The 26919-nt window shown below is 43.5% G+C and overlaps 2 protein-coding genes and 1 pseudogene across 3 annotated transcripts; 2 read left to right on the top strand and 1 right to left on the bottom strand.

Annotated features, from left to right (window-relative positions):
- Positions 1 to 3519: 3519 nt before the first annotated feature.
- Positions 3520 to 5311, top strand: Gm9115 (predicted gene 9115; annotated as a pseudogene).
- An 8948-nt stretch (positions 5312 to 14259) lies between these two features.
- Dmrtc1b (DMRT-like family C1b) lies at positions 14260 to 21588 on the bottom strand. Of its 2 annotated transcripts, none has more exons than NM_001039116.2 (7): positions 21543 to 21588; positions 17952 to 18109; positions 17476 to 17534; positions 17038 to 17174; positions 16180 to 16240; positions 15825 to 16002; positions 14260 to 14804 (listed from the first exon to the last, which is right to left on the bottom strand). In NM_001039116.2, the coding sequence occupies exons 1-7, from the start codon at positions 21563 to 21565 to the stop codon at positions 14695 to 14697; spliced, it is 726 nt and encodes a 241-aa protein (NP_001034205.2). In that variant the 5' UTR covers positions 21566 to 21588; the 3' UTR covers positions 14260 to 14694. The 2 variants fall into 2 exon arrangements, with proteins under 2 accessions (NP_001034205.2, NP_001297543.1); NM_001310614.1 differs by lacking the exon at positions 21543 to 21588 and adding an exon at positions 18192 to 18292.
- A 210-nt stretch (positions 21589 to 21798) lies between these two features.
- On the top strand, positions 21799 to 22581 carry Gm9112 (predicted gene 9112). Its single transcript, NM_001177365.1, has 3 exons — positions 21799 to 21937; positions 22118 to 22281; positions 22428 to 22581. Exons 1-3 carry the CDS (start codon positions 21902 to 21904, stop codon positions 22453 to 22455), a joined length of 228 nt encoding a protein of 75 aa, NP_001170836.1. The 5' UTR covers positions 21799 to 21901; the 3' UTR covers positions 22456 to 22581.
- Positions 22582 to 26919: the final 4338 nt, after the last annotated feature.

Here is a 26919-nt window from a genome sequence, read left to right as displayed (position 1 = left end):
TCTCACCCCAAATAAACTGTTACACCCTCAAGTCATTTTTTGTCAGTTATTTGAAAAAAAATTACCAATAAAGTATACAGCAGGAAAACTCCCTTTTTCTCATAAGAATGCAAGCTATCCCTGTTTAAGACTGTGCACTGAGAGACAGTGACTACCCAGCTCCCTTGCACAGGCCCTGGGCTGCCTGGAACTTTTCTCCTCAGAATGTCTGAAGTCCTGCTCCAGCTCACACCCACACTGAGGGAGGGACTAGCTGGGTGTCCAGGGAAGACACACAGAGAGGCCAGTGAACTTAGGTCTTCAGTAAGAGACTTGAGCCAGGATCCATAGGGGGGCAGGAGCTGGCGAGGGTGGATTCTGTCACTAGACATTGGTTTTCTTCTAGCTAAGGGCTAACACTCTCTCGCCTCCACAGGTGGGTGTGTGTACCTTCCTCCTAGTCCTTGGAGGTTGATTATTCTGGGCCCTAACACCAAAGTGTGCACCAGTGCCGAGCTACATGTAAACCTCATCCACAGAGCTCTGATTGGAGGAACAACTCAAATGCACCCTCGTTCGTGCAGGAGCATAGAATTTGATGTGCCACACACCTCCAGCACTTCCAAGGTGCCATTCCTAATAATATGTACAAAGGTTAATCTAGGTGTCAGCAAAGTAATGAAGTAGCGTATATCACATTCGATTTTGGTTTTAAAAATAATTTGGGGTTAAAGTGGTTGTTAAATAAAGAAAAAATGAGGAAAAGTATCATGGGCAGAACTTTTCTACAAAACTATGAAAATGAACTCTCAAGAGATAATAGAAGGTGAGAAAGCAAGAGAGAGAGAGAGAGAGAGAGAGAGAGAGATATGTATATATGTATCAAGATGGGGGAGCAGAAAGAAATGGAGAGAGGAGGGAGAAAGAGAAGATTTCTAGGCATTAAGGAGGTATTAACTGCTTTCTTAGAGAACTCAGGTTCAATTACTAGCACTTACGTGCATCTAGCCAATGTCTCAAACTCAAGTTCCTTTAGATCTGATAGCTTCATCTGCCTCCTGTGGATATACATGAAAGAAAAACATGAATACACATGAAATAAAACAGGCCATAGTATTTCCAATCGCTATGAAACAATTAATTGGAGCACCATTAAAACAAATTGATATTAACAAAAAAACTATGGGAATGGAGAATAGTGCTTAAAATAATTGTTAATATTAAGGAAAGACTATGGTAATAGAAAGTGGTGCTATATATAGTTTTATATTGTGTAATGGTGTGGTGTATGTGTGTGTTTATGTGTGTGTGTGTGTGTGTGTAGCATATTGTGCTTTTATATGTGTGTATTATCAACCCTACAAGATCTATAATCACCCGTGATATAAGCCTGTGAGGGAGTTTCTTGAGTAGCATATTTTTAATAGGAAAGCCCACCTTGAATGTGGGCAGCTCTGTCTGCAAGCTGCCCAGATAGAAAGAAGGGAAAGGTTTGGATTTCAGTTGGCTTGCCTTTGTGTTCCTGGCACGTTTCTAGTGCTGACACTACTGGTGTGACCACTTATGTTATCATCATTGACTGACATTAGAACCCAGTTAATTCCACCTTTAGGAGTCCTCCAGGCCTTCAGTATCACGTACCAGTGGCTGGGGGCACCACAAGTTGAGGAACTTCATTAAGGGGCCACTTTATTAGGAAAGTTGGGAACCACTGGTCCAGGGCCTTAAAAGTTTAATTTATGTCTAATACTGAAAGTGAACCTCTATCAACATGAGCTAAATTCTGTTCAGTAAAACTATTACTTGCCGGTGTGACACAAATGTTAACATACCAATTCAAGCATGTAATAAAGAAATGTTATACATTGGACCTTTGAAAGGTCTGCCAAAATCTCATGACTTGAAAGGCTTGGTCTTCAAGGCAGCTGCCATCAGCGGTGGAACCTTTGGCAGGTGAATGACTTGGGAGGTCTCTGACATTGTGCATGAATTATTGTAGATTCCTATACAGTTGGCTAATGTTATCAACTGGACAGAATCTAAAATTCCCTGAGAAATGGCTTCTGGGCATGCCTCTGAGGGATTATCTTGATTGTGTTAATAGAGAGGAAATGTTCTGCCAACTGTGGGCAGCACCTTCCCCTGGCTAGCACCCTGGACTATATAAAGAGAGAAAAGTAAATAAGCAAGAGCCACCTGTCTATGCTCCCTAATAATGGATGTGGTGTGGTCAACTGTCCCAGGCTCCTGCTGCTGCTTTGACTTCTGTATCCTTGAGCTTGGACGTGAAATAAATCCTTTCTCCCCTGAGTTTCTTTGATCAGGATATTGCAGCACAGCAACGGGAAAAAGAAACCAAGGCAATACTTCGATGGTCTATAGGAAGGTAGTAGAAAGGGCTAAGGACGACTTGAGGGAAGTAGGCTATGAAAGGATGTCCTCAGCAGGTGCCTTGACTTTGCACCCTCTCCCTTCCTACCTACCATAATGAACCAGTTTGCTTCACTATGGGCTCCTCACCATGATACTCAAATTAGAAAACCTGTTTTTAAATTACTTGTAGCTTAGTACCAGGAGCACACAGCAGACCTCAGAGCAGAGGTTCCTGGGCATGTCTACGAACACTGTTTGTTTACCTTACTTAAATGTAAGAAGCTCCAGCTACCATAGCCTTCCTCGGCCATCAAGATCTCAAACAAGTGTAGCGAGGCTGAGAAAAAGGGAATATCCAGTCTCCTCGATCCTTTTTAGCTATACTCTTTGCACTACAGTCAGTGGCACAGGAAGAAGTGTCCAGACGACAATCCATAAACAACACAGAAAACTAGAAGACAGAAGACTAGAAGAAGACAGGGACTAGAGAGATCGTTCAGCATTTAAGAACACTTGTTGCTCATGGAGAGGGCCCAGTACAGTTTGCACCACACACACTGCAGTTTCTAATGATCTGTGACTCCAATTCCTGGGGCCGGGATTCCTTTTTCTAGCCTTTGCAGGGACCAGGCATGCATGAGGTGCACATGCATATGCACACACACACACACACACACACACACACACACACACACACACACTCAAGCAAATATTCATAGTAAAGTAACGTCTGCCTGGAAACACAGCTGTTCTCAAGGTTCACTCAGCAGGATAACTATATTCTGGCCCTTTTAGGCCACATCACAACGTGTCGAGTCCTTTTTTAAAAATGAAAATTCACATCTCATCAGAATAAAAATCTTTCAAGAAAACAAGCTAGTTCTACCAGAAAAATGATTATTGATATATTTTTATATTCTGATGTAGGTAAACGTGTTTCCCGATGTCTGTTTCATGCATATCTAGCTCTCTTGGACTGTTTGCACACACCGGCTTCTCTATCCCAATTCCTTGTCCCTCTTCCCACGTGTATACATGTTGATCTTAGAATCCCCCTTCCCGGTCAGTCCCTGCAGCTGCCACCGCAGGCCGCCCTCAGCCAGCAGCTCTGCACCACCACCGGTTGGCGTCTGAGGAGGGCTCGAAGAGGCGGCTGATGGGGAGGCGGCGGAGGGAGGACTGACGGATGGACGGGCGCTCCTCGGGGTTTGGCAGCGCCTCCATGGGTCAGGCCAGCTGGGCCACCGTGCTGTGAGTGTTTCCACCACTCCAAGGAGGCAGCATTCAGAGTTCTTGGCTAAGTCGACCTTGTGAGGAGCTGGCGATAATTTGATTCCATCTTCAGGTTTCCTGTCACATCGAGAACCATGAGCAGCTTTACTAAGGACGAGTTTGACTGCCACATCCTTGATGAAGGCTTTACTGCTAAGGACATTCTGGACCAAAAAATCAATGAAGTCTCTTCCTCTGACGATAAGGATGCGTTCTATGTTGCGGACCTCGGAGACATTCTAAAGAAGCAGCAGAGGTGGCTAAAAGCTCTTCCCCGCTTTACTCCCTTTTACGCAGTCAAGTGTAACGATAGCAGAGCCATAGTGAGCACCCTAGCTGCCATTGGGACAGGATTTGACTGTGCAAGCAAGACTGAAAAACAGTTGGTACAGGGGCCTGGGGTGCCTCCAGAGAGGATTATCTATGCAAATCCTTGTAAACAAGTCTCTCAAATCAAGTATGCTGCCAGTAACGGAGTCCAGATGATGACTTTTGACAGTGAAATTGAATTGATGAAAGTCGCCAGAGCACATCCAAAGGCAAAGTTGGTTCTGCGGATTGCCACTGATGATTCCAAAGCCGTCTGTCGCCTCAGTGTTAAGTTTGGTGCCACACTCAAAACCAGCAGGCTTCTCTTGGAACGGGCAAAAGAGCTAAATATTGACGTCATTGGTGTGAGCTTCCATGTGGGCAGTGGATGTACTGACCCCGATACCTTCGTGCAGGCAGTGTCGGATGCCCGCTGTGTGTTTGACATGGCAACAGAAGTTGGTTTCAGCATGCATCTGCTTGATATTGGTGGTGGCTTTCCTAGATCTGAAGATACAAAGCTTAAATTTGAAGAGATCACCAGTGTAATCACCCCAGCTCTGGACAAGTACTTCCCATCAGACTCTGGAGTGAGAATCAGAGCTGAGCCAGGCAAATACTATGTCGCATCAGCTTTCACGCTTGCAGTCAACATCATTGCAAAAAAAAAAAAAAAAAAACATGTGGAAGGAGCAGCCCGGCTCTGACGATGAAGATGAGTCAAATGAGCAAACCTTCATGTATTATGTGAATGATGGAGTGTACGGATCATTTAACTGCATTCTTTATGATCATGCCCATGTGAAGGCCCTGCTGCAGAAGAGACCCAAGCCAGATGAGAAGTATTACTCATCCAGCATCTGGGGGCCAACATGTGATGGCCTTGATCGGATTGTGGAGCGCTGTAACCTGCCTGAAATGCATGTGGGTGATTGAATGCTGTTTGAGAACATGGGTGCATACACCGTTGCTGCTGCTTCTACTTTCAATGGGTTCCAGAGGCCAAACTTCTACTATGTAATGTCACGGCCAATGTGGCAACTCATGAAACAGATCCAGAGCCATGGCTTCCCGCCGGAGGTGGAGGAGCAGGATGATGGCACTCTGCCCATGTCTTGTGCCAGGAGAGCGGGATGGGCCGTCACCCTGCAGCCTGTGCTTCTGCTAGGATCAATGTGTAGATGCCATTCTTGTAGCTCTTGCCTGCAAGTTTAGCTTGAATTAAGGCATTTGGGGGGACCATTTAACTTACTGCTAGTTTGGGATGTCTTTGTGAGAGTAGGGTTGGCACCAATGCAGTATGGAAGGCTAGGAGATGGGGGGTCACACTTACTGTGTTCCTATGGAAACTTTTAATATTTGTATTACATGGATTTTTATTCACTTTTCAGACATGATACTAACGTGTGCCCCTCAGCTGCTGAGCAAGCATTTGTAGCTTGTACATTGGCAGAATGGGCCAGAAGCTTATGTTGTGACCCATTGTGAAAATAAAGTATCTTGAAATAACTGGGCATCGGGGAATGTTTGCAAGTATCCTTAAAGAAGGCACCAACATCTGCACAGGCTGCTGTGTCATGGAGAGACCCACTGCCTGTGGATCTGAAGGTTGAGCTAGCCCCGCATAGCACAGAGGAGAGGTGGATGGCACAAGGCTGTGCCCTCTCTGTACAACATCAGTCTGCTTAGCTCATCCCAAGTGTGCAGTTGGCTGAGAATTTTGGTGCCCAGAGTCTGTTGGTGAGGAATGTCATCTGCCTAGTGACCAGTTGGCATGGCCACTTCCTAGGGAGGTCATCTGAAGTTCTTTGAACCTTCCTGCAGAAACCCTGACTGTTCCCTCAACCCTTGACTCCATTTGCATCACCACCTAGTAACAGTTGGAAGTATCATACAGCATCGGCAGTCAACTTCCTGTAATAAATTCAACAACAGCAAAAAAAAAAAAAAAAAAAAAAAGAATCCCCCTTCCACTTTCATGTCACAGATATGCTATTACCTTCTTTATCCTCTCCTTGAATATTCTTTTTCCCCCTCTAACGGGCTCTTTTCTAATTTTCTTATCTCTGCCTACACTCATGTGTGCATGTGTGTGTGCAAGTGCGTGTGCAAGTGTGAGTGTGTGTGTGGGTGTGTGTGTGTGTGTGTGTGTGTTAAAAGGATCCAATTATGAGATTAACCTGAAGTACTGTATATCTGACGTAGATTTCCTCAAAGTATAGTATTTTCCAATTCTTTCCATTTTCTGGTAAATTTCCCTTATAGCTGAACAAAATCTGATTTTGTGTCCTACTATATATTCACTACACATTAACCTGTTGATGGCCATCCACACTGGTTTCATTTCCTCATTACTGTAGAATTGAGTAACAGTTAGCATAGACATCCAGTTCTCTCAGAGATAGGAGATGGTGGCTACACACCTAGAAGTGACACAGCTGCCGTTTTTCATATGCAAACTTATAGTTTGAGCTCCTTGGGAAACCTGCACACTGATTCCCGCAGTGGCTGCATCAGCTTATATTTGCACTGACAGTGAGGGTGAGGTGATGCATAGATAGCAAGGTCTAGGTTTAGTGAGAGTCCCTTTAAAAAAATAACATGGAGGGGGTGAAGACATGGCTCAGGGGATAACAGCACTGGCTGCTCTTGCAGAGGACCCAGGTTCTCTTCCTAGCACACAAGTTGTAGTTGGTCACATCCAAAACTCCAGTTCCAGAGCATCCTAATGCTACTTCTGACTTCCAAGGGCACCAGAAACACACATGGTATATATATTCACACACACTTGCAAGCCAAACACTTATACACATAAAATGCAATATTTTAAGGTAGTATGTGATAGAAGTAAACACTCAACATACTTCCCTGGCCTACATCCACACACATAAACACATAGCCAGGCAAGACCATCCGTACACATGCAGACAACACATAAAGAGACAAATATACTCCTCATACAATGCATGCAACACACACACACACACACACACACACACACACACACACACACATACACATACACACATACACACATAGACACGAAAGCATCATCTTCTCGGTGCAGAGTTGGAAAGACTATGAAGACTTACATCACCGAAAGAACAGGATTTCTAGACAGTGGGTATTGTGGGTATTTCAGGCTTTGGTGGAAATTCATTAAAGACATTAATATGAATCAGACTTTAAGCCTCTTGGAGGCCTTCTCTGCATCATAGGAAGACTCCACAGTATCACCTGAAGGATTACTGAAATAGTGAGTGAAGAAAAGAACAAGAGAGCAGGCCCAACAATGTCATCCTCACCAGAGACAAGAGCTCACACATACTGCATGTGTAGATCCTATAGTAGTGACCATGGGATTCCAGAACTCCTATGGAGTGGGAAGGTGCTGAGAAATAGGGTTTGAGAAAGCAAGAGGGACCAGCGAGGCAGGACATACATCTGGATAACAGAGCAAAACTGCACAATTACTAGGACCCTAGAGATGACAGCAAGGGAGTGAAGAAAGAAGCTGAGTGAATTCTGGTTACTGTCTCGACCTTTGAGTAGTTAGGTAATTCCCTTACACATGAGCGTGAGTTTTCAGGGATAGGAAATGAACTACCCAACAGAGCTGCAGGGCTCATGGGCTTGCCTCTTACAGATTTGGTAGATGTGTAGGACTGTTTGCATCATCTATTCATCATGGGCTCTTTATACTTTTGGGATAAAGGTATAACTTTACATATTTGAAAAATATATGTTATTAAGTCTGTTTTTTCTCAACCCAACATTACCGTCTCAAGATTGCTTCAGACTTGGGAAAGTACAAATGTTTACAAATCCCGATTCTGAATTTGAATTGACAATTTATGTTATAGAGTTTTTGAAAGTGTAATCGGGTGAGAAGGAGGAGGGGGAGGGGATAGGGGATTTCAGAGGGGAAACCAGGGAAGGGGACAACATTTGAAATGTAAATAAAGTAAATGTCTCATAAAAATATGAATTGGACAAAAAAGCAAGTGTAAAGTGCACAAGTTCTTGAATGAGTAGTAGCAGATCAAAATATACACACATATAAATACTGTTAAAATTTTGCTAGTCTTTTTGATTCTCCAAGAGGATCTCTTCACCTGCTACTTCTTGCAGATGTAGGGCACCAGATCCTCACATTCACCTTAATGTGACATCAGAGAGTCCACAGAGATTCCCAATACTGCTGCAGGTTCAAATCAAATACCTACCATGAGACTGACATATGACTGTCTGTGCTTCTGCAAGACCTTGCCCATGCGGGTTCTCACCATTTGCTGGCAACTCTAGAAATGTCAGTGTCTTCATGTGTGGGTGACTTCACTAGGAATGATGATAGGAATTCCATAATCTACCAATTCTGGATGAAGAAGTCCAATTCAGAATTATTCTGTTGCTTCATTCCTGGGATCCTATGACTTGAGATGTGTAGTGAAGCCAGTCCCTGATTTGCTCCAGTGCCCTCTGCATCTCTGCCAGGGTTCTCCCTCTAGTCACCCATCTATCCCCCTTCAACCACATTATCCTTCTCCTCCCAGGGGTGTGCAAGTGTCTCAGGAATTTCCTGGCAGGGGTGCTGTTCCTGCTTTTGTGAACTCTGCATTACATGATGCAATCTAGTTTTAACCCATGGATTTGGCTGCTACCTTCTCATTCTGTTTAATGCTCCTGATTTTCAACAGGTAAACACTTTGAACACTTGTATTTGGATATCATGTGATACTGATTTTCTCAGTTGGAGAACAGGCAGGGATTACTAGCAGATTTACTGAAACTACAAAATATATCAATATCACTTCCAAACTGTGGCACATAAATAGCAGTGTCTTGTATCACAAGAATCAGTGTGGGAATGGGGGGTGGGGTGGGCATGAGTTACTGTGCTATGTATCCTTCTACTCTGATGCAGTTCCAAACCAACCTAAAATAAAGATGTTTGTTTCTATTGTAACTAATCACAAAGCACTGTGTGGCCGTGTACACTAATGTGCCTTTGAACATAGATGATTTTAACTATTTTCTGAAAAATATCTTCCAAAACCTTTTGTTATGAAAGTACTACATTCCAAAAGGCTTTAGTCTGTCCTTTGCCTTTTGGGCAGTAGAATGTTAATTGGATCTACTTTGAGTAAACTTTGTGGACAAAAGAGGAAAGCCGGGAACAGCTGGGACGGGCTCTTACTGGACCACAACAGTGAAATGTTACACTTCAGGACCCCAGAGAGTCATTCCTTTACACAGGCAAAAACTATATAGTCCCAATTCCATAAGCTCACTCTCATAACCACTATATTAAATGAAGTGTGTAGTCAAAATCCATCAATCCTTAATTGTTTTTCATAATCTCACGATTATTAATATAGTACTCACAGTAGCAGTCTGAATTAAAAAAAAAAAACAACTTCTTCAACTTTGATGTTCATTCACATTCTGGTACTGTAAGGTAAGCAAGTGAGAAGGCATAGAGCATTTCCCCCCTTGAACTACCCTTCCCCTAGAAGCCTGTGTTTGGCCTGTGACAGCATAGATTTTTTTTTTTACCTTAACACTTCCTGTTCAAATGATCCCACTGTAACAATGCTCTAAAATGAAGGATATATTCAGAATAATCATTGAGGCCATGTAACATATGAGAGTAAAAATAGTACAGAGGTGAGGGTTTCAAACTGTGAACTGTGACTCTACTTGAAAATGGGAGACATATCAAAAAGCTTAACAGTGAACATTTACACAGATATACAAAGAGAGCTAAAATATACTGGTCAGAGACTCATGAATTTTTAGATATTTGGAATGGAGAATGTCAGGTCTCAAGACTCCTGATACAAAGGCACCTGGCCTCATGAAAATAATAGAGTCCAGGTGCCTTAGTCTCTTTCCTACCTCCAATGTTTGTTGTATTTCCCTGTTGTCTTTCTTCTTCTTATGCCACGATCTTTTACCAAAAAACCTTTCCCCTTTTACTTAACTATGGAAACAAGGTGTGGCTTTGCCATCATAATACTGCAGGAACATGGGGGCATATTCATATATCACCAAAGGATGATAGACTTTGGGATTAAGGGAAGAAAGAAGGTATGTGATGGATGTCAGCCCAGCTTAATTCTCAAAATCCTCAGTGATTTATGTGCTCATTTCTCTGCCATTACAAGGGGAATATAAGAATGCTGACATCTCAGAGCCTCAGAAAATTAAGGAATTGTGAACATTGGATAGCATAGCATGAGACACGTGTCATTACAAATATGAGCAGGAAGCCAGACATTGTGAGGTATACCTATATGAGAGGCCAAGTTAGAAAGGTTATCATAGGATATTTGCCAGTGAACCTGAGGTAGGTACACAGTGAATTCAAGGCCAGCTGGCACTTCATAGTTAGATCCTGATTTTTTTTAATGAGGCAGTGAAGAAAGGAAGGAAGTCAAGGAACAACAAAAAAAGTCTACACCCAGCTAGTTTCTTAGCTGTCTGCCTGGTGGGGCCAGCAGTTGGAAAGTTAGCAGAAGTCTTGGAGTACTTGGGCTTTGAAACTGTTCCTATCAATCCTTGTACATGTTACCCTGGGTAGCAAATAAAGGGTGCTTTTGGGAAAGCCTTCTGACTGATGCCTGTTGTGCATAGCCCTGGGGCTAATTATATTTGATGCTAAATCTCTTCTCCTGTGAGGGGTTTTGAACAAGGAATGAGTCAGCACTCAGGTGATTTCCTGTAAACCTGCTTCCCACCTTAATTTGTAAAATAAAGGAGAGCTGATGAATAGGCAGATAAAAGGGAAGGTGGAGCAGAAGGTAAGAGAGAGAGAGAGAGAGAGAGAGAGAGAGAGAGAGAGAGAGAGAGAGAGAGAGAGAGAGAGAGGAAGGGAGGAAGGAAGGAAGGAAGGAAGGAAGGAAGGAAGGAAGGAAGGAAGGAAGGAGAAATGGAAAAGGGAGAGGATGCAGAGGAGAAGAAGAAGAAAAGCAGAGCAGAAGCACATGGCCTGGAGAAACCTCAAGTTCTAAGGGGTCTCATAAGCTATGGAAGATAGTAGTATAGCAGTAGATCTGCGCAATCTAGGCATGCAGCATGTAATCATATTAACTGTGTTGTGTTTTCATTGCTGGGGCATATTTGGGAGGAGAGTTACCGCAACAAAATGGTGCTCAATGTATTGATTTGAATTCAACTAACCTGAGATAAAAATTCACTGACCACCCCCCAACCCCTAAATTGGGCTTGGGCAGTGACCTAGGCTGTAGCAGTATGGATTTGAGGGTGACTAGATTTAAGGGGCCTACAGAGAACAGCAGAGAGTCATCTATGCCTGAGAGAGCCTTTCTGTGTTTGTTTCCCTGTATCTTTCACTCCCCACCCTGCCTCCCCCATCTCCAAACAGGGACATAGACAACTCGGATCTTTTTACACTCAGCTTCTCCCTGTGAATAAATAATTGGGAGACAAGGGTACAAAGGACTCCGGACCAGGTAATTCATTTCTATAAAGAGAGAAATATAACCATTTGATACTTGAAGAAGGTATAAAGATATAGTGTTCTAACAAGTCTCTCGGGATAGTCATATTCTGTCTAACATGGGCTCCACAGATTTTGGGTTTAAATCCTGGTTTGACAAGCTGCCTCTTATAAGTAGGTGTAGTACCTAAACATGGGAAATTTTACCTGCCGTTCAGAACCAGATAGGGAATATTAGTAGAGAGAGCAGTGATAATCACCTGCTATAAACAGGTATTAAGTAATAGAAGTCTGTGGCTCCAGGTAGAGAGCATAACAGATATAATAATGGGTATTAATTAAATAAATGTCTATGGCTCAAGGTACAGAGTGCCCTAATAAGTCTTACAGGATACTCATATTCTGTCTAACGTGGGCTCCACAGGAAATTTGGGTTTAAATCCTGGTTTGACAAGCTGCTTCTTATAAGCAGGTAGGAAAGGGAAAGGAAAGGGAAAGAAGGGAAAGGGAAAGAAGGGAAACGGAAAGGGAAACGGACACAGAAGTGTGAATTAATTGTTTTAAAGATGATATAATAAAGTCTGCAGGAGAGTTGTATTCTGTCTAACATGGGCTCCACAGAAATTTGGGGTTTAATTCCTGACATGACAAATTAGAAAGGCCTAAATAGACTAAAATATGTGTGATTTTGAGTATTGTGGTGGTTTTATTGTTCCTCTGGAACAGAGGGCAAGCTACAGGTTTTCCTGGTTATGGGCTGAAGGAGATGCTGATTTGGGGAAAAGGTTTTGTCTTTGTGTTTTTGGACAAGGTGATTAAGGTATTTACAACTTCCAGAGTTATATGGATCAGATTTGATAGGGGGAGACCCCCTGAGAACTAGATTCCAGAGAATGAAACAAAAAGTTTATCTTGATGATACTAAAATTTTGTTTTGAGATTTATATATTATATAATATACAGCCTTGGTGAATTTCATCATCAGATATGCTGAACTGACCTGCCTGAACCCCTGATGTCTTCGTTTTTCATCTGGATCCAGTCAGGATGCAGACATCAGAGACTAATACAATCATTGGTGTGGCCTTCTTAAAGCCAACTAACTCTCCCATTTTCTTACCTTTCCCCCTCCCTTTAAAATACCCCAAGCCCATATTCAGCTTGAAGAAGATATGAAGAGTCGTTGTCCCAGTTCCCTAGGTTTTGGGACTGGGGGTGGTTATTATAGGTTATCTTTGATACTAAAAATTTTGAAGTACAAGGCTTGAGGCCAGTCCTTCTATTACTGCTATTATAAACAGATTTGAGATGTTTAAGCCTGTGAGGTAAGGGCCCAATAGGAAATTCATGGCTCTCAGTTTATTGTTAGGGTGTTCTCAATTATTTTAATTAGAAGTGGCTGAGAGTAGTTAGAGAACAGTCAAGATTACATAGATAGTTGGTTTTCAAAAACATCAGAAGTCCACAGAATGTGCCGTTTAATGCTATTTATTCACTTGTTGTTGAGACCAGGCTGCTCCTGACAGCTTTCCCTGTCTTGAATTCAAAGAAGAAACTGAGCATCTTTGAGTTACTCCAGTTGTGGTGAAACAGACACTAGGCAAGAATTGCCTCATTCATCTACAGTCATAATACTGTACAAAGAAAGGACACAGTTACAGGTTAGGACAGCTTGATTCTGCCGAGACAGAGTAGGCTAGTCCTTGATATTCCTGTTTCTCTAAGTCCGTCGGATGACCCAGGCCAATAAGCTGAAGACCGATGCTCCAACATGCTGAAGTAAGGGGCTGTCCAGGTGATCAGTGGTCTCTATGGATTGGCTAAGTTTTGGAAGCTGTTTTAGGCTTCCTATATATTTTCAGTTAATATCAGTTGTTCTTGGATTTCTGGTGGGGATGAAAAACTACATAGTCTCCTAACCAACCCAGGCTTTTTATTTTGAGAGGAACAGTTTTGAGAGGATGGTTTTCAGATGGCATTCAATCTAAAGCCAAGACATAGGCAGATATAGGATTATAAGTCTTTTAAGTAAGGGTAGATGACAGAGGTTCTGTTTAATTAACAAACATGATGGACTGGGTGTTAGGTCTCTTGTACGTTATAGATTACAAAATAGTAATAGTTATGTTCAAATATGTCTGAGAGAAAATGGACTTTTAATTGGACAGAGAGGGGGAAATGTTGTGGATAGCCCTGGAGCTAATATATTTGATGTTAATTCTGTTCTCCTGTGACTGGCTGTGAACAAGTGATTTCCTGTAAACCTGCTTCCCAACTTAATTTGTAAAATAAAGGAGAGCTGATGATTGGGCAGATAAAAGGGAAGGTGGAGCAGAAGATGACAGAAGAAGGAGAAAATGGAGGAGAGAAAGGATGCAGAGGAGGAGGAAGAAGAAGAAGAAAAGCAGAGCAAAAGCACATAGCCTGGAGAAACCTAAGTTCTAAGGGGTCTCATAAGCTGTAGAAGATGGTAGTATAGCGGTAGATCTATGAAATCTAGGCACGCAGCATGTTCTCATATTAACTGTATTGTGTTTTCATTGCTGGGGCATATTTGGGAGGAGATTTACCACAACAGATGTCTGCTGCATCAACGTCTGAATTTTCATTCAATACACAATTAAAAAATAATAATAATGATTAGGTAACCTGAGGACTTGGTGGAAGCCAACAATCCTCCTTGATATTTTTCTTATGTAGTTTTCACAAACAACTCACATTTTTTAATGCCTACAGCACGTGTTTATTATTTGCACCCCCAAACATACGCACACCTAGACACAGTGACAAATCTTCATGATTCTACATGGATGATGGTATACAGGGGCATGACATTTTGTGTACAATCACAGGACAAATGAAAATGCTGGCATACAAACCCACTCGGAATCCCACTGATTGATCACATTAGGTCCTACAATACTGATTTTTTTACTAAGAGGGATAGCAAGAAATTATTCCAGAAGAGTACTAAATAGAGGTTAACATCAAACCTCAATCAAGTAAATGCCCTACACCATGAAAAGGGTTTGAAAGCTTACAAAACTCCTGAAAACTTAAAACTAATTAAAAAAAAAAAAGCCAGGCATGGTAGCACAGTCCTATAATCCCAGGACTTTAGAAGTGGAGAAAATCAGGAGTTCAAAGTCATGATTGGCTGTATACTGAAACCAAGGCCAGGCTGGCTACATGAGAACTCATCCCAAAAGTTAAAAAATTTTTAAAAACACTTTTCACTTTAGACATGAAACAGGATACCAAACAGGCAGTGCTGTAGTGAGACCTCCCACTCTGGTCTCTTAGGTGAAGAAGGACATGCAGTCCAGACTTCCAGTCAGTGAGGCAGAGTTGGCAGACCGTGGTGGCACATAGCGGCTAGGAGGCTGCTGCCCTCTCTTTCCAGCAGAACCTGAGAACAGAAAAGGAAAGGCCAGAGCCAAATCACATGTGTGTCACCACCCAGGTAACCCTTACACTTTGGTGTCCCACCCAGTCTAAGAGCTGTCCCTGAAAGCAGGGACAGACACACTCCCTTATCTGTGATCTGGGCTCCTCCATCTCTCGATCACAGTTGCCAAAATCCCACTTAGTCAAACCATGGGTCTAAGGTATGATCCTCACTGTGTCAGGGAAGTTGTGCACCTCCTCATACTCTTCCCCTAGATTTCGGTCTGGGCTACATCCCCAATTCTTCCAGACGTCTGTGAGAAGCAAAGTCTCCACTTTCATTCATTGCTCTTTATTCCAGTATGTCTACCACCAAGTGGCTTCCCAGTAACACACTTCATGAGGTTGTACTTTGTTGTTCTTTTGTTTTACTTTGGTTTGGTTTTGTTTGATTGTGTGGTGTTTGTCATCAGGGCCCGGCCTTCCTCTCCAGTCTCTCCGGCTTTGAAATTCTCCTCTGAGCTCATGACTGGAAGGCACCCAGGCTCCACATCTATACACACAAATGCTCTGAAGTCATCACCACGCCCTCTGTCCCTTTTAGACCATCCTTCCTATGCATGACCTCCCAGGCCTCCCAAGTTGACAGTGAACTGAGGATGTTGACCTGGGCTGGGAGTCATGACCACTTCTATTCCTTCTATTTGACATGCTCTTGCACTCAGGTAAGACCTGGCCACGTTGGGGGCCTCAGTCTACTGGGTTGTGGTTATTGTTGTTGTTGATGTTGTTGTTGTTGGTGGTGGTGGTGGTATTGTTGTTGTTGTGGCAATGGTGGTTTTGTTCTGTTTTGTTTTGGGGTCAGACACTGTCCATTTGCTGTTGAGCAACTGTTGCTAACTGAAGATTCCCCTAGCAGCCCCTGGAATATCATCTCTTAAGTCAGAGTGAGGAAGGTAAGTATCTGAGCCTAGACAGCTCAGTTTCAAAGTTCCCAGGTATAACTAAATTACAACTCCTCCAACTCCCCAACTCTCCCTACCTTGTGTTCCATGTCCAGGAAGATAGCTATTGGTCATTTTGCCATGCCTTTTTGGAGAGGCAGAAACAGGAGGAGGCAGAGGAGAGTTTCTCAGAGCCAACAGAGCCTCAGCAGCCTCCAGCTTCCTCTGCCACTCTACGGCAGCAGCAACAGAATCGTGCTTGGTGGCATTAGGGACCTGCAAAGGAAATGACATTAGAGAATGATACCTTGGAAGCGACACCTCCTCCCACCTGCACAGGAGCCCCTTCAAGTGCCCAGCTCCTCCAATCAACACCCCCCCCAGCTTTCTGTTCTTCCCATCCACTAAACTCATTCCCTCCAGGGGACCTGGATCCCACTACTTTGTCAGGACCTGTGGCTGCAGTAGAAGAGGATCAGTGACTGCATGGTTTTTCACGATCACACTTGAGTATCTGGAAACAAGGACAGGAGAGGCCAGGGGATTAAACCCTCTGGTGGACAGCTCCTACCAGAACACTTGGAGGACCAGAGATTTGGAAATCAGGCTGGGGAAATCTGAATAGCTTGAAAATGTTGGTCTTTTTGATCTAGGTGCCCTCTTAGCCTGCTTCCTTGTCAAACATACCAGATCTTTCCTCCCAGGGCTACCTTGAAGATGATGAAGAATCCAAGGTGACTATATTCTAGTCTGCAAAGCATCTGGAAAGATAAGAGTACCCTCCCTTCTCAGGGACTGACTCTTGCTTCCATTTTGCCCAGTCCTCACTGGTTATGAAGGACAAGCCAGGATCTTCTCTAGGAAGTTTTCTCTGCTGGCCTTCAGCCTCCTCTGGGTCTCTGTGGCCCATTCCCATCACGACTTCACATCCCAACAGGATCTTCTCCCATGTCCATCTATAGTCACATCGAATAAGAGGCCAAGCGTGATGAGGGCTTACTGTGTGGTAGGCCTTCTTCTAGTCCTGTTGTCAGTGTTGTAAATGTAACTGGTTTCCCAGAATGAGTACTGGAAACCATATTCTTGGGAAAATGAAATACTTATCCAAACTCTCAAGATTAGGACACCTAAGCACAGGAGTGGTCCTCCCTTCCCTTCTCCTTCTGAGGTGCTGCCTCTTTCACCTCTACATTTCTTCTTCCTTTTCCTCCTTCTTTCTCCTTCATCCACCTCCCGTGGCATCAACCATACCATAGTTTCAGCATAGAGTACTATGAGACCCGTCTGGCTCTTAATCCTTACTCAACTCACCTTTTGGGCCTGGCAATGGGACCGAGGTTCTTTGCTGAATAAGAAATCACAGATTGCTGCTGCTGGGTCACTGGAGCATAAGGCAGAACGGAAGGTTCTTGTGGCTTGCTGCGCATCAGAGTGCCTTGGGAACTTCCCTGCAGGAGTAGAGACAACAGTAGGAATTTGGGTGTCAGGTCAAGCATGACTCAAGGAGAGATGGGAGTGTTGTAGGAGGAGCAGGGGAACCCAGGATGTCAGAACTTGAAGACCCTGAAGACCAGTGAGGCTTACCTTTAATTTTCAGTTCAAACTGAAATGTAAGAAGATGTTAATCCCAAGGTCTTATGGGTAGTCATGGTAGATTTGGGGATGGAACTCATGTCATTAGGACACGGTACAGGGGGCCTGGGAAGTAGCTTCTCAAAGCAACTCCCATAAGCAACAGGGTCTTCTTACCTCCCGTGGGGTTTTGGGGGGCCTGGTCTCATGCTTGTGCATAGTGCTCTCTTTCCAATCTGTAAAACACCAGGTACAGTTTACATGAGCCTCACTGTCCCCATCTTTCCAAATATTCCACTCATGTTCTGGAGGTTTTTCTCTCACTATGTATCTTTCCTAGCTTTGGGATAACTTACTTTTTCTAGTGAATGGCCACAAGGTAGCCTATGCAGGAGGATCATTTGTATAAAAATACTTTGGGCTAACTAGCAAGATAGTGCCCCCAAAACAACAAACTTAACAACAAAACTCTACTTACATAAAGCCAAAACAAAGAACTTAAACAGATAGCTCTCTAAAGCATCTAATTCCTAATATTGATATGATACATGAGTACCAACTTTCATACTGCAATTTCAAAACAGGGAGGCTAACAGAATGCTCATGCTCCCTCCACCTAAACTTGGGTTCTTTCCCCAGACAAAGACACTCACTGGGTTTTTCTGCTTCAACAGCCAACCTCTTGCCATGCTTGTGAAATTTAGGAGTACAGGCCATATTCTTTATCACTCCTTGATCCAGGGGCCTCTTCAGCCTTGTGCCCTGCTCCTTTTTTGGGGCACTCACTGCAGGCAAGAGCCCATGCTGTTCCCTGAAGTGAAGGATTTAAGGCCCAAGGTTAGTAACATGTAAGAGGTCTGACGTTTACTTACCCTATCAGACATGATACTCACAAGAAGGTATTGCCACTGTGACATTTGTTGGCCTGAAAGAGGCAGAAATGTTTTTTAACCCCTGGTTTGGATAGTGATGCAATGGTTGTAGAAATTGTCATAGTGACCTACAGGTCTTCTCCAGCCGAATTCAAGGTCCCCCAGGGAGCTCTGATGTCTACTGTTGTATGTGGAGTCTGAATGGCAGCTGGGTACATCAGGTATGTTTGTGTTCCATGGCTTTAGGGTCTGTAGTGGAGGTCAAATTGCACCTAGATCCTCTTCTGGCCTTCATGGACACCAGCACACACATTCATAAAGCTCCACATACATACACATAAATAGTAATTCTAACAACAACAAAAATGGCAAGTAGTTGGAGAGGTAGAAAGTTCTGTAGGGAGATGGGGAGTTAGGAGTGGGTCTGGAAGGAATTAAGGGGAAAAGTTGAGGGCAAATGTGATCAAAATACATTGGATAAAATTCTATCAATAAAAAAACAATAAGAATTTTAAAAAGCACAAGAAATGTTACAAACCACCATTATTCATGAACATAGGACAAACCTCTCTCATGAAATTTTAGCAGTTTGAATCAGTATGTGAAAAACATTCATAACAAGCATAGTTTAGTCTAGAAATGCAAGGCCATTTTACCTTTATTTTTTCTTAGATTTAATTAATTTATTATTCATTTTTATAAGAGTGTGCATGTTCTACAAGAATGTATGTATGTGTATCCCATACCTAGAGCCTACAGATGTCAGAGCAGGGCATTATATTCCCTGGAACTGGAGTTGCAGGGAGTTATAAGCCACTATGGGAGTTCTAGGAAATGAACCCTGATCCCCTGCAAGAGTTCATTACTCCTGAGCTGTCACTCCAGCCCCTATTCTGACATTTAAATACCACAAATGAAGCTGGCCTGGTGGTGTATTCCTGTAATATTAGCACCCAGAGAGCTGTAGCAAGAGGATCCACATAGGCTGGAGGCCAGACTGGGCTGCACTGTGAGCTCCAGAACAGCATCTGCTACACAATAAGAACCTGGAGAGGGGAAGAGGGGGAGGGAGAGGGAGGGAGGGAGGGAGGGAGGGAGAGGGAGAGAGGAAGGAGGAAGAAGAGGGGAGGGGAAGGGAGGGGAGGGGAGGGGGGATGGAGGGGAGGGGGAAGGGGAAAGGGAGGGGAGGGGGAAGGGAGGGAAGGGGAAAAGAAGGGAAGGGAAGGGGAGAAGCCCATGGAAGTGTTTGGTTGTCTTAATGGGATAAAAGAAGAAGAGTAGTTAGTGAGATGTGTGACAGGAGATGATTTAATAACATAAAAAATCCACAGATGATAAAAATCAAATATGAAAGTGTGATAATTTGGGAATATAAGGGAATAGTCTCAATCCAATAATGTATAACTGCCAAAAGGAAAGCCTGCTGGAAATGCTTGATGCTAACAAGTGAAATTCGTTTCTAGTACTTGTTATGGTATCACTGCTAAGTTATTTCTATTTAACATGTAAAATGATGGCTATTATACCATGTTCACAAAGAAATACTATTTCACATTGCTCATATTCATCCCTCTTATGCTGTTGATCTCTCTCCATCCAGACCTCTTCCTCTGCATAAAAAGGTCTCCTTTGTACTTTCATGTCATATACACACTTATACACATTTACAGTTGAAAGTTGATTCCACATGAAAAAAACCATACATTTGTTGCTATTTTCCTGTTCCCTTTTAAAAAAAAACATTTACATTCCCTTCTTCCCTCTCACTTTTCTTGTCAATACCTTAAAAATATGGCAAAATATTTGTCTAGATACCCAAAATATGCACAAAGCACTATACTTTAGACTGTAACTGAGTCAACGATAGAGAAAAGTAAATAAAGGCATAAAGATTGAAAATGACATATTAAAATACTATATGTGGGAGGGGAAATCTGGGAGGTGTTGAGGTGGGGAAAGAATGTGATGATAAATAATTATGAAATTTGCATAGAATAAATTTTAATAATACTTTACATAGGAAACACTCCATACTTTAGAAGAGTCATCACCTGGTGGTCACAAATAATTTTAACAAAGCTGGAAAATATGACAGTATGCCATAAAAACCATATTAAGTCAATAAACTAGAAACAAGTAAATTAAAACAGAAATCTGTTAATGGAATCTTCAGTAACATTACAATAGACAAAGTATCTGTTGAGAATATTGACACAATCACTGAAAGACTCGATTAGAGAAATTATTAAAATCTGGCTAAGAAAAATTAAAATAAAAGGAAGTATGAAGCTCTTCAATCAAAAACATCAAAAGGTCAGGATTGTCACTCGCTGTAAACATTCACAAAAGGAAAAGTGGTTGCTCAGAGTTCGATGTCAATGTGTAGGATCCAAAATGGCTAACACCATGTGATGGAGGACAAAGATGGAAGAGTGAACTCCAGAAAAAAAAAAGTCAGTACACTTAGTCACCTTAAGACAGAACATACAGACCAGGGAATTCCAAGGAAGACCACAACCTACACTGCCAAATCTCTACATAAATTATATCAGGAAATAGCACAGGAAAAAAAAAAAACAGATCCCCTAATGAAATTTTTTTAAAAGCAAATAACCCTCAATGGTTATAACAACTGGCCATAGAGATAACACAAAATGAGACACAGATCTAAGTTTAAACTGGTAACTTTTTTTTTCTTTTTTAAAGATTTATTTATTTATTTATTTATTTATTTTGGTTTTTTTTTTAAATTAGGTATTTTCCTCATTTACATTTCCAATGCTATCCCAAAAGTCCCCCATACCCCCCACTCCCCTACCCACCCACTCCCACTTTTTGGCCCTGGCGTTCCCCTGTACTGGGGCATATAAAGTTTGCAAATCCAATGGGACTCTCTTTCCAGTGATGGCCAACTAGGCCATCTTTTGATACATATGCAGCTAAAGACAAGAGCTCCCGGGTACTGGTTAGTTCATAATGTTGTTCCACCTATAGGGTTGCAGATCCCTTTAGGTCCTTGGGTAATTTCTCTAGCTCCTCCATTAGGGGCCCTATGATCTGTGTCTAGCCCTTGCAACTGCGCTGCATATTATAGAAATGTACCTGGCCCCAAAATATTTTACCATCCACCAGAAGGTGTCACACAGGAGCAGTTATGTGCAAGACCTGCTGAGAGCAATCTCCTCAGGGAGGAAAGCTAGAAGAGGCCTCAGGGCGCCATGGCCCGCACAGACTCCGGCCTTGGAGAAAGCATTTGGACCCTGCACCTCCTGAGAGCCATGAGAAACATCACAGTCCTAACTGGACGGGGAGACCACAGACAGGCCTCAGGAGCACTTCTGTCTGTGGAAACCCCTCAGAAGGGCCACTCACCAGGAACCCGAAGACCGCTGCATTTTCAGTTCAGCCAGGGGACCTTGTGTTCAGGCTGCTGGGCTGTCCAGAGTGAGGACGAGCAGCAAAGACAGTAATAAGACAGTTCGGAGGGGCGGGAATTAGGACACAGGCCACTCAGAGAAATGTATCCACTGGTTGAGCACGCTGGACTAGGCTGAAACAGGGAGGAACCAGGTGATTGGGGCTGAGAGCTAAGGACGGGGCGGGGTTTGAGCAGTGCAGGGGCCAGGCTAGACACTCCACACCCAGCACGGTGGGCAGCTCAGCAGATCTGTGCAGAGAACTCCTGGAGTCAGCTGTCTGTCCCTGGAGCAATCACACAGGCTGTTGGGAGGATGAACTTAGTCCCCTACTTTCCGCCTTCTGGGCAGGTAAGTCTCTTACTATGTGGTCTGGAAGACCCTCCAGGGGGCTGGGGTTTGAACAGGGCAGGTGGCCCTTCTTGTCCTCAGCACCTCGACCAGCTGTGCAGATGCACATCACAGTAGCCAAATGGGGTCGTGGGCAACAGCCATGTTGGGACTGAGTACAGCCTTAACTCTCTTTTTCAGAATGTGAGAAACATAATACATTACACCCAGGACAGTGTGACCTTTGCTCACACCATGGAGAACTCATCCAGCAGCCCAAGAGAGACCAGGGAGCCTGCTCCTCCCACAAGGTCCTGGAGGGGCCGCTTGCAGAGAGCTCTGGCACGCTTGTCCAAGTTCTTCAGGTGAGGGCCCCAAGCCAGCCCCTGCCTCTCTCCACTCACAGCAAGCCAGGCTGTCCCACTTGTGCTCCCCCACACGGAAGCCGAACCCTATTCTCAGTTCCATGAGGCCTTCCAAGGGTCCACATGTCTGTCTGTTTCTCCCTTAGGAGGGGACGCTGTACGACCAGAGGCTGAGACCACAGGAATCCTAGACATGGGGGCCATGCGCAGTGATCAAGATCTATGGCAGCGCAGGCCCCTGCTCTCAAGGAATCTTGTCCAGTGATGTTGAAATAAATGCTGGCAGACTTTCAATTTTTCTTTGACTTCGTGAAAATTCTTTCCCATTGCATACTCACCTCAACTTAAGAAGTGCTGGAATGATGTTTTGCTGATGCGGGTGGGAATAGCTGGGAGGGGAGAGAGAGAATATTTCTGCCTACCCCCAAGACGACCAGGTTGCCTCCTTGAGAAAATGAGGCCTGCTCAGCGGGGTGGGGGTGTGGGGAGGCATGTGTTACAACGCAGTCTCCACTCAGGAGTGTTTTTTCTCACAGACTGCCATCCAGCCAGGACCCTTGTACTCTAAGCAAGCTTCAAAGCTGAAAACCTTAAACAGTGTTTGTGAAGGGGGTGGCGCCCACAGACAAGGAATCTATACTGACTCTAAAGGGGCTTTAGACTTCATGATCACTAACAGTATCCCTGCACACACAGCTCCTCAAGACAAGAGAACACCCCACACCCACACCCACACCCACCCCACCCACCCACCCACCTACCCCCATTCCCCCAAGAAGTAACCTTGTTTCCAGCTACACAAGGTTTCTCTCCATGTGATGAGGGTTTCTTGACTTCCTACTGTGACCTTGGGAGTTACTGAAACATAGTTTCCTCAGGGCAAACCTGCAAGGAAGGACAGAGCACAGCTGCTCTTTTACCCTAAGGTGGAAAAGCAGCCAGGCAGTTTCACTAAATTGTGAAATAGCCCTGTAAGAGAAGATAAACAGCCTATAGAACAACTCACAAGCCTTTCCCCCTTTAAGTAACATATTCTTCTGTATGCCACACATGAATAAAGTAAAAAACTGCTTGGTTGGGGCCAGCTGACCCTCCTCCTTTCTTCCTGGGGGGCAGGGTGTCTTCTCAGAGGTACTATACAAGCAGACAGCAGCATTTCATATCCCAAATCCTTGTTCTCAACTCCTGTAGAAGAGCCAGGGTGAAACTCAGAGGGAGAGACTAGTTGGAGCTCTTATTGCTCATGCACGTCATTGCTTTCAAAAATAGCTCACAAGGCCTGTATCTCAGCTCACTGAGTAAAATGTACAGTCCCAGGGCTGGAGAAATGGCTCAGAGGTTAAGAGCGCTGACTGCTCTTCCAGAGACCCTGATTTCAATTGCCAGCAACCACATGGTACACACAATCATCTGTAATGGGGTCCGATGCCTTCTTCTGGTGTGTCTGAAGACAGCCACAGTGTTCTCATATATTTGAAATAAATAAATTTCTATTTATTTTTCTTTAAAAAAAAAAAAAGCACAATACGGCCTGGAACTAGTGTGTGGTAGATCACGGTGGCAGGCACAGGGACCTTTCCCAGGTTTCACAACAGGGAAAAAATGGCCCCATAGAGAGGAGACAATGGCATTTCTGTTTCCTTTTTTTATTGAACCCTCAAATAAAATCCATGTAATGGCATAGCCCACACTCACAGACAGTCCACCTCTCCTTAGGAGCATTGTTCTGGAAATATCTTCATAGGCATATCCAGAGATACATCTTCCAGTTGATTCACAATACAGTCAGATCCACAGTGAAGATTGGCTATAACCATGTTTTTATCCAAGAGACTTAGATGCATTCTTTCTGTGGCACATTTGGTACTCTGAGCATCATCTGTCCTCACCAGTGCTTTGTCTACTGACTTGGGCTCCATGACACTTGGTTTCCTATTGTTGTGAATAGCACCATAGACCTAAATCAAGCTGGGGAGGAAAGGGCCTGTTTCATCCCACAATTTAGGATCCTATACTTAAATTGACTGGGGAAGACAGGAACTCAAGGCAGGAGCTGAAGCAGAGGCTACAGAGAAAGGCTGCTTGCTGCCTAGTTCTTGTTCTTCCTACTCTCTTACATAACCCAAGGCCACTGGCCTAGGGATTGCACTGCCCAGTGGACTGGGCCCTCCATTATCACTGGTTAATCAAGAAAATAAAGATACCAGTCTGACGGAATGATTACCCCAACTGAGGTTTCCTCTTGCCAGATGACCTTAGTTTGTCAAAAAGGTAACTAAAGCAGGCTGAACCTCAGTTGGGAAGCTGAGCTCTGTGCCACAACTTATCAAGTTCTAGTTGAACTTCACTCCAAGTGCTCAGCTCCACCAACCCAAAAGAGGAGAAGAAGTTTCAACTTCCAGAAAAGAGGTAGTCTGCCCAGTGGTTATGCCTTCTTAGTTTATAAATCTATGGATGTTCATGTGAGTGAGCATGTGTGGGTGTGTGTGTCTGTGTGTGTGTGTGTGTGTGTCTGTGTGTGTGTTTCTGTGTGTGTGTCTGTGTGTGTGTGTTTGTGTGTGTCTGTGTGTGTGTGTCTGTGTGTGTGTCTCTGTATGTGTGTGTGTGTGTGAGAGAGAGAGAGAGAGAGAACACTGGTGTCTATTGAAATATTTAGTGAAATGTAGTTTGATGCAGCAGCAACACTAGGAAGAGGAAGAACAAAGGCAGCTGGATTGACCCATGAGGAGCCTCCATAGGTGCTCCTCTTCTCATCCCATACCCAATCTGACTAGCACTCTCCAGGCTGACTCCTATCATGGCCACAGAACAATCTGCACACTGACCACAAGACACTCACTTGTATCATTCAACAGTACCCAGATATTTTTATCTCCCAAATATCCCACCTCTTACCACAATCACCCATCAAATCCTTCTAGGCCAGTGCTTCTCAACCTGTGGGTGGAGACCCCCATGGGGGTTGTATACCATGAATATCAGACACTTTCGCTATGGCTCATAACAGTAAAACCTTAAAGTTCTGAAGTGGCGATGAAATAATATCATGGTTGGGCATGTCCCTGCATTCAGAAGGTTGAGAACCACTGTACTAGGCTCTGAAGGACCTGTCTCTTCCCTCCCACTCTGTACAGAGCTACAAGTCATGGCTTCAAAGGAGAAGATACTTTTGTCTGCCATGCTGTGCTCACAAGTGATTCTCTGTACACTCACCAATAAGACTGCTCTTCTCCTAGCCTGAGACCCTGGACATGGTCCAGTGAAAGTGTTGGCTCTTCCCAGGGCTGAGAACATATGGAGATGTGTCCCTCGGTTCTCATTGCTGTATGGATGCATTTACACTAATATTCTCAAAGAAAGCTCAAAATAAAAATTGTGTGCAATTAAGGTTTACAAGTATATGAAATATTGTGAAATGACTATGATCAAGCTAAATAGCTCTTTGGTTCTCCCCCAGAGTAACCATTATTCCTTTGTGATGAAATCACTCAGACTTCCATCTTGATCGTTTCAAAGGAACAGTAAAGTCTTAAACAACAACAACAATTATATATATGTGTGTGTGTGTGTGTGTGTGTAACATAAGTATTTGATACAGATTTAACTTACAATTGTGTATCATGGAAGAACCCCAAGAAATAGATAAGGTTTATGTGTTTTAAAAGTTATAAGCAACTAAGGCAGCCTATTTATCATGTACTTCATAGATCACATACAGCACATATACAACCTATATCTGTGAATACTATTAACCACGACCACCAAAGTGTACATTATATTCATATGATAAAAAATATGTTTTGCCTGTATATGGTCCCCTTCCCATTTTCCATCTGTACCTCTCAGACACTGGCAACCACTGGCACTTTTCTCTACTTAGGAGATAGTAGGTAACACATTTGTCCATTTTTGTAAATCTCAGTGTAGCTTAGTATTACTTCATCCATGTTATTGAACAACAGCCAACTAAAAGGCATGACACGTTTTCTGTCTGTTTGTGACTAGACGATGGTCCATGTCTTTGTGCACATATGTCTCTGTGTGTGAGAATGGGTATTTTTTAAAGTTGCTGTGGACTGAACATCAGGCTTTTCACTTGGTAAGTAAACAGTCTCCCCCTTGGCCCATCCCCAGCCCATCTTAAAAGGTGAAAGAAATTTAACCGCATCTGCTGAGTTTCACCATGCTGTATTTAAACTTCTTCTCTAGCACACGCAAGTCTTCTACTTGTCATCCCTCTGAATCAGCTTCACAAGTCCCTGGAAATGGAGTCTTTGCCTTCCCACACTTAATTCCAGCTATATTGGTGATCTATTTGTCCACTAACAGACATTTAGATTATGTCTGCTCAAACAAGTATCACAGGTATTGCTTCACCCGGCCTGGGAATGCAGACATTTCTTGGAGTGATTGATTTTATTTCTCTTGGACACACCATCAGTACAGGTGCAGCTAGAAGGTATAGCAGTTCTAAATTTAATGATTTGGGAAACTTTCATGGTGTTTTCAATAGTTGTTGTGCCAATTCCCTCCTTAAGAGTGTTGTACAAGGGGTAATTTGCTCCTTGTTGGCACTAATTCCCGTCTCTGTTGATTTGTTAATGTAAACAAAGGTGAGTTGATGTCTCGCTTTGACTT

The sequence above is a fragment of the Mus musculus genome, chromosome X (assembly GCF_000001635.26).
Source record: "Mus musculus strain C57BL/6J chromosome X, GRCm38.p6 C57BL/6J".
Classification (NCBI taxonomy): Eukaryota; Metazoa; Chordata; class Mammalia; order Rodentia; family Muridae; genus Mus; species Mus musculus.
The sequence above is the reverse complement of the archived record's forward strand: the minus strand, read 5'-3'. Positions and strand labels throughout refer to the sequence as shown.

What these genes read in the sequence shown, in the direction of transcription:
- Dmrtc1b (NM_001310614.1), bottom strand. Translation starts at nt 18,292, where the DNA reads ATGACAATTTCTACAACCATTGCATCACTATCCAAACCAGGGGTTAAA. An exon ending in CACAGTGGCAATACCTTCTT is followed by an intron (nt 18,110 to 18,191) that starts GTGAGTATCATG and finishes CCTTCACTTCAG; the next exon opens with GGAACAGCATGGGCTCTTGC. An exon ending in CCCATTGCCAGGCCCAAAAG is followed by an intron (nt 16,241 to 17,037) that starts GTGAGTTGAGTA and finishes CCTTGTTTCCAG; the next exon opens with ATACTCAAGTGTGATCGTGA.
- Gm9112 (NM_001177365.1), top strand. Translation starts at nt 21,902, where the DNA reads ATGAACTTAGTCCCCTACTTTCCGCCTTCTGGGCAG. An exon ending in ACTTTCCGCCTTCTGGGCAG is followed by an intron (nt 21,938 to 22,117) that starts GTAAGTCTCTTA and finishes TCTCTTTTTCAG; the next exon opens with AATGTGAGAAACATAATACA. An exon ending in CGCTTGTCCAAGTTCTTCAG is followed by an intron (nt 22,282 to 22,427) that starts GTGAGGGCCCCA and finishes TTTCTCCCTTAG; the next exon opens with GAGGGGACGCTGTACGACCA.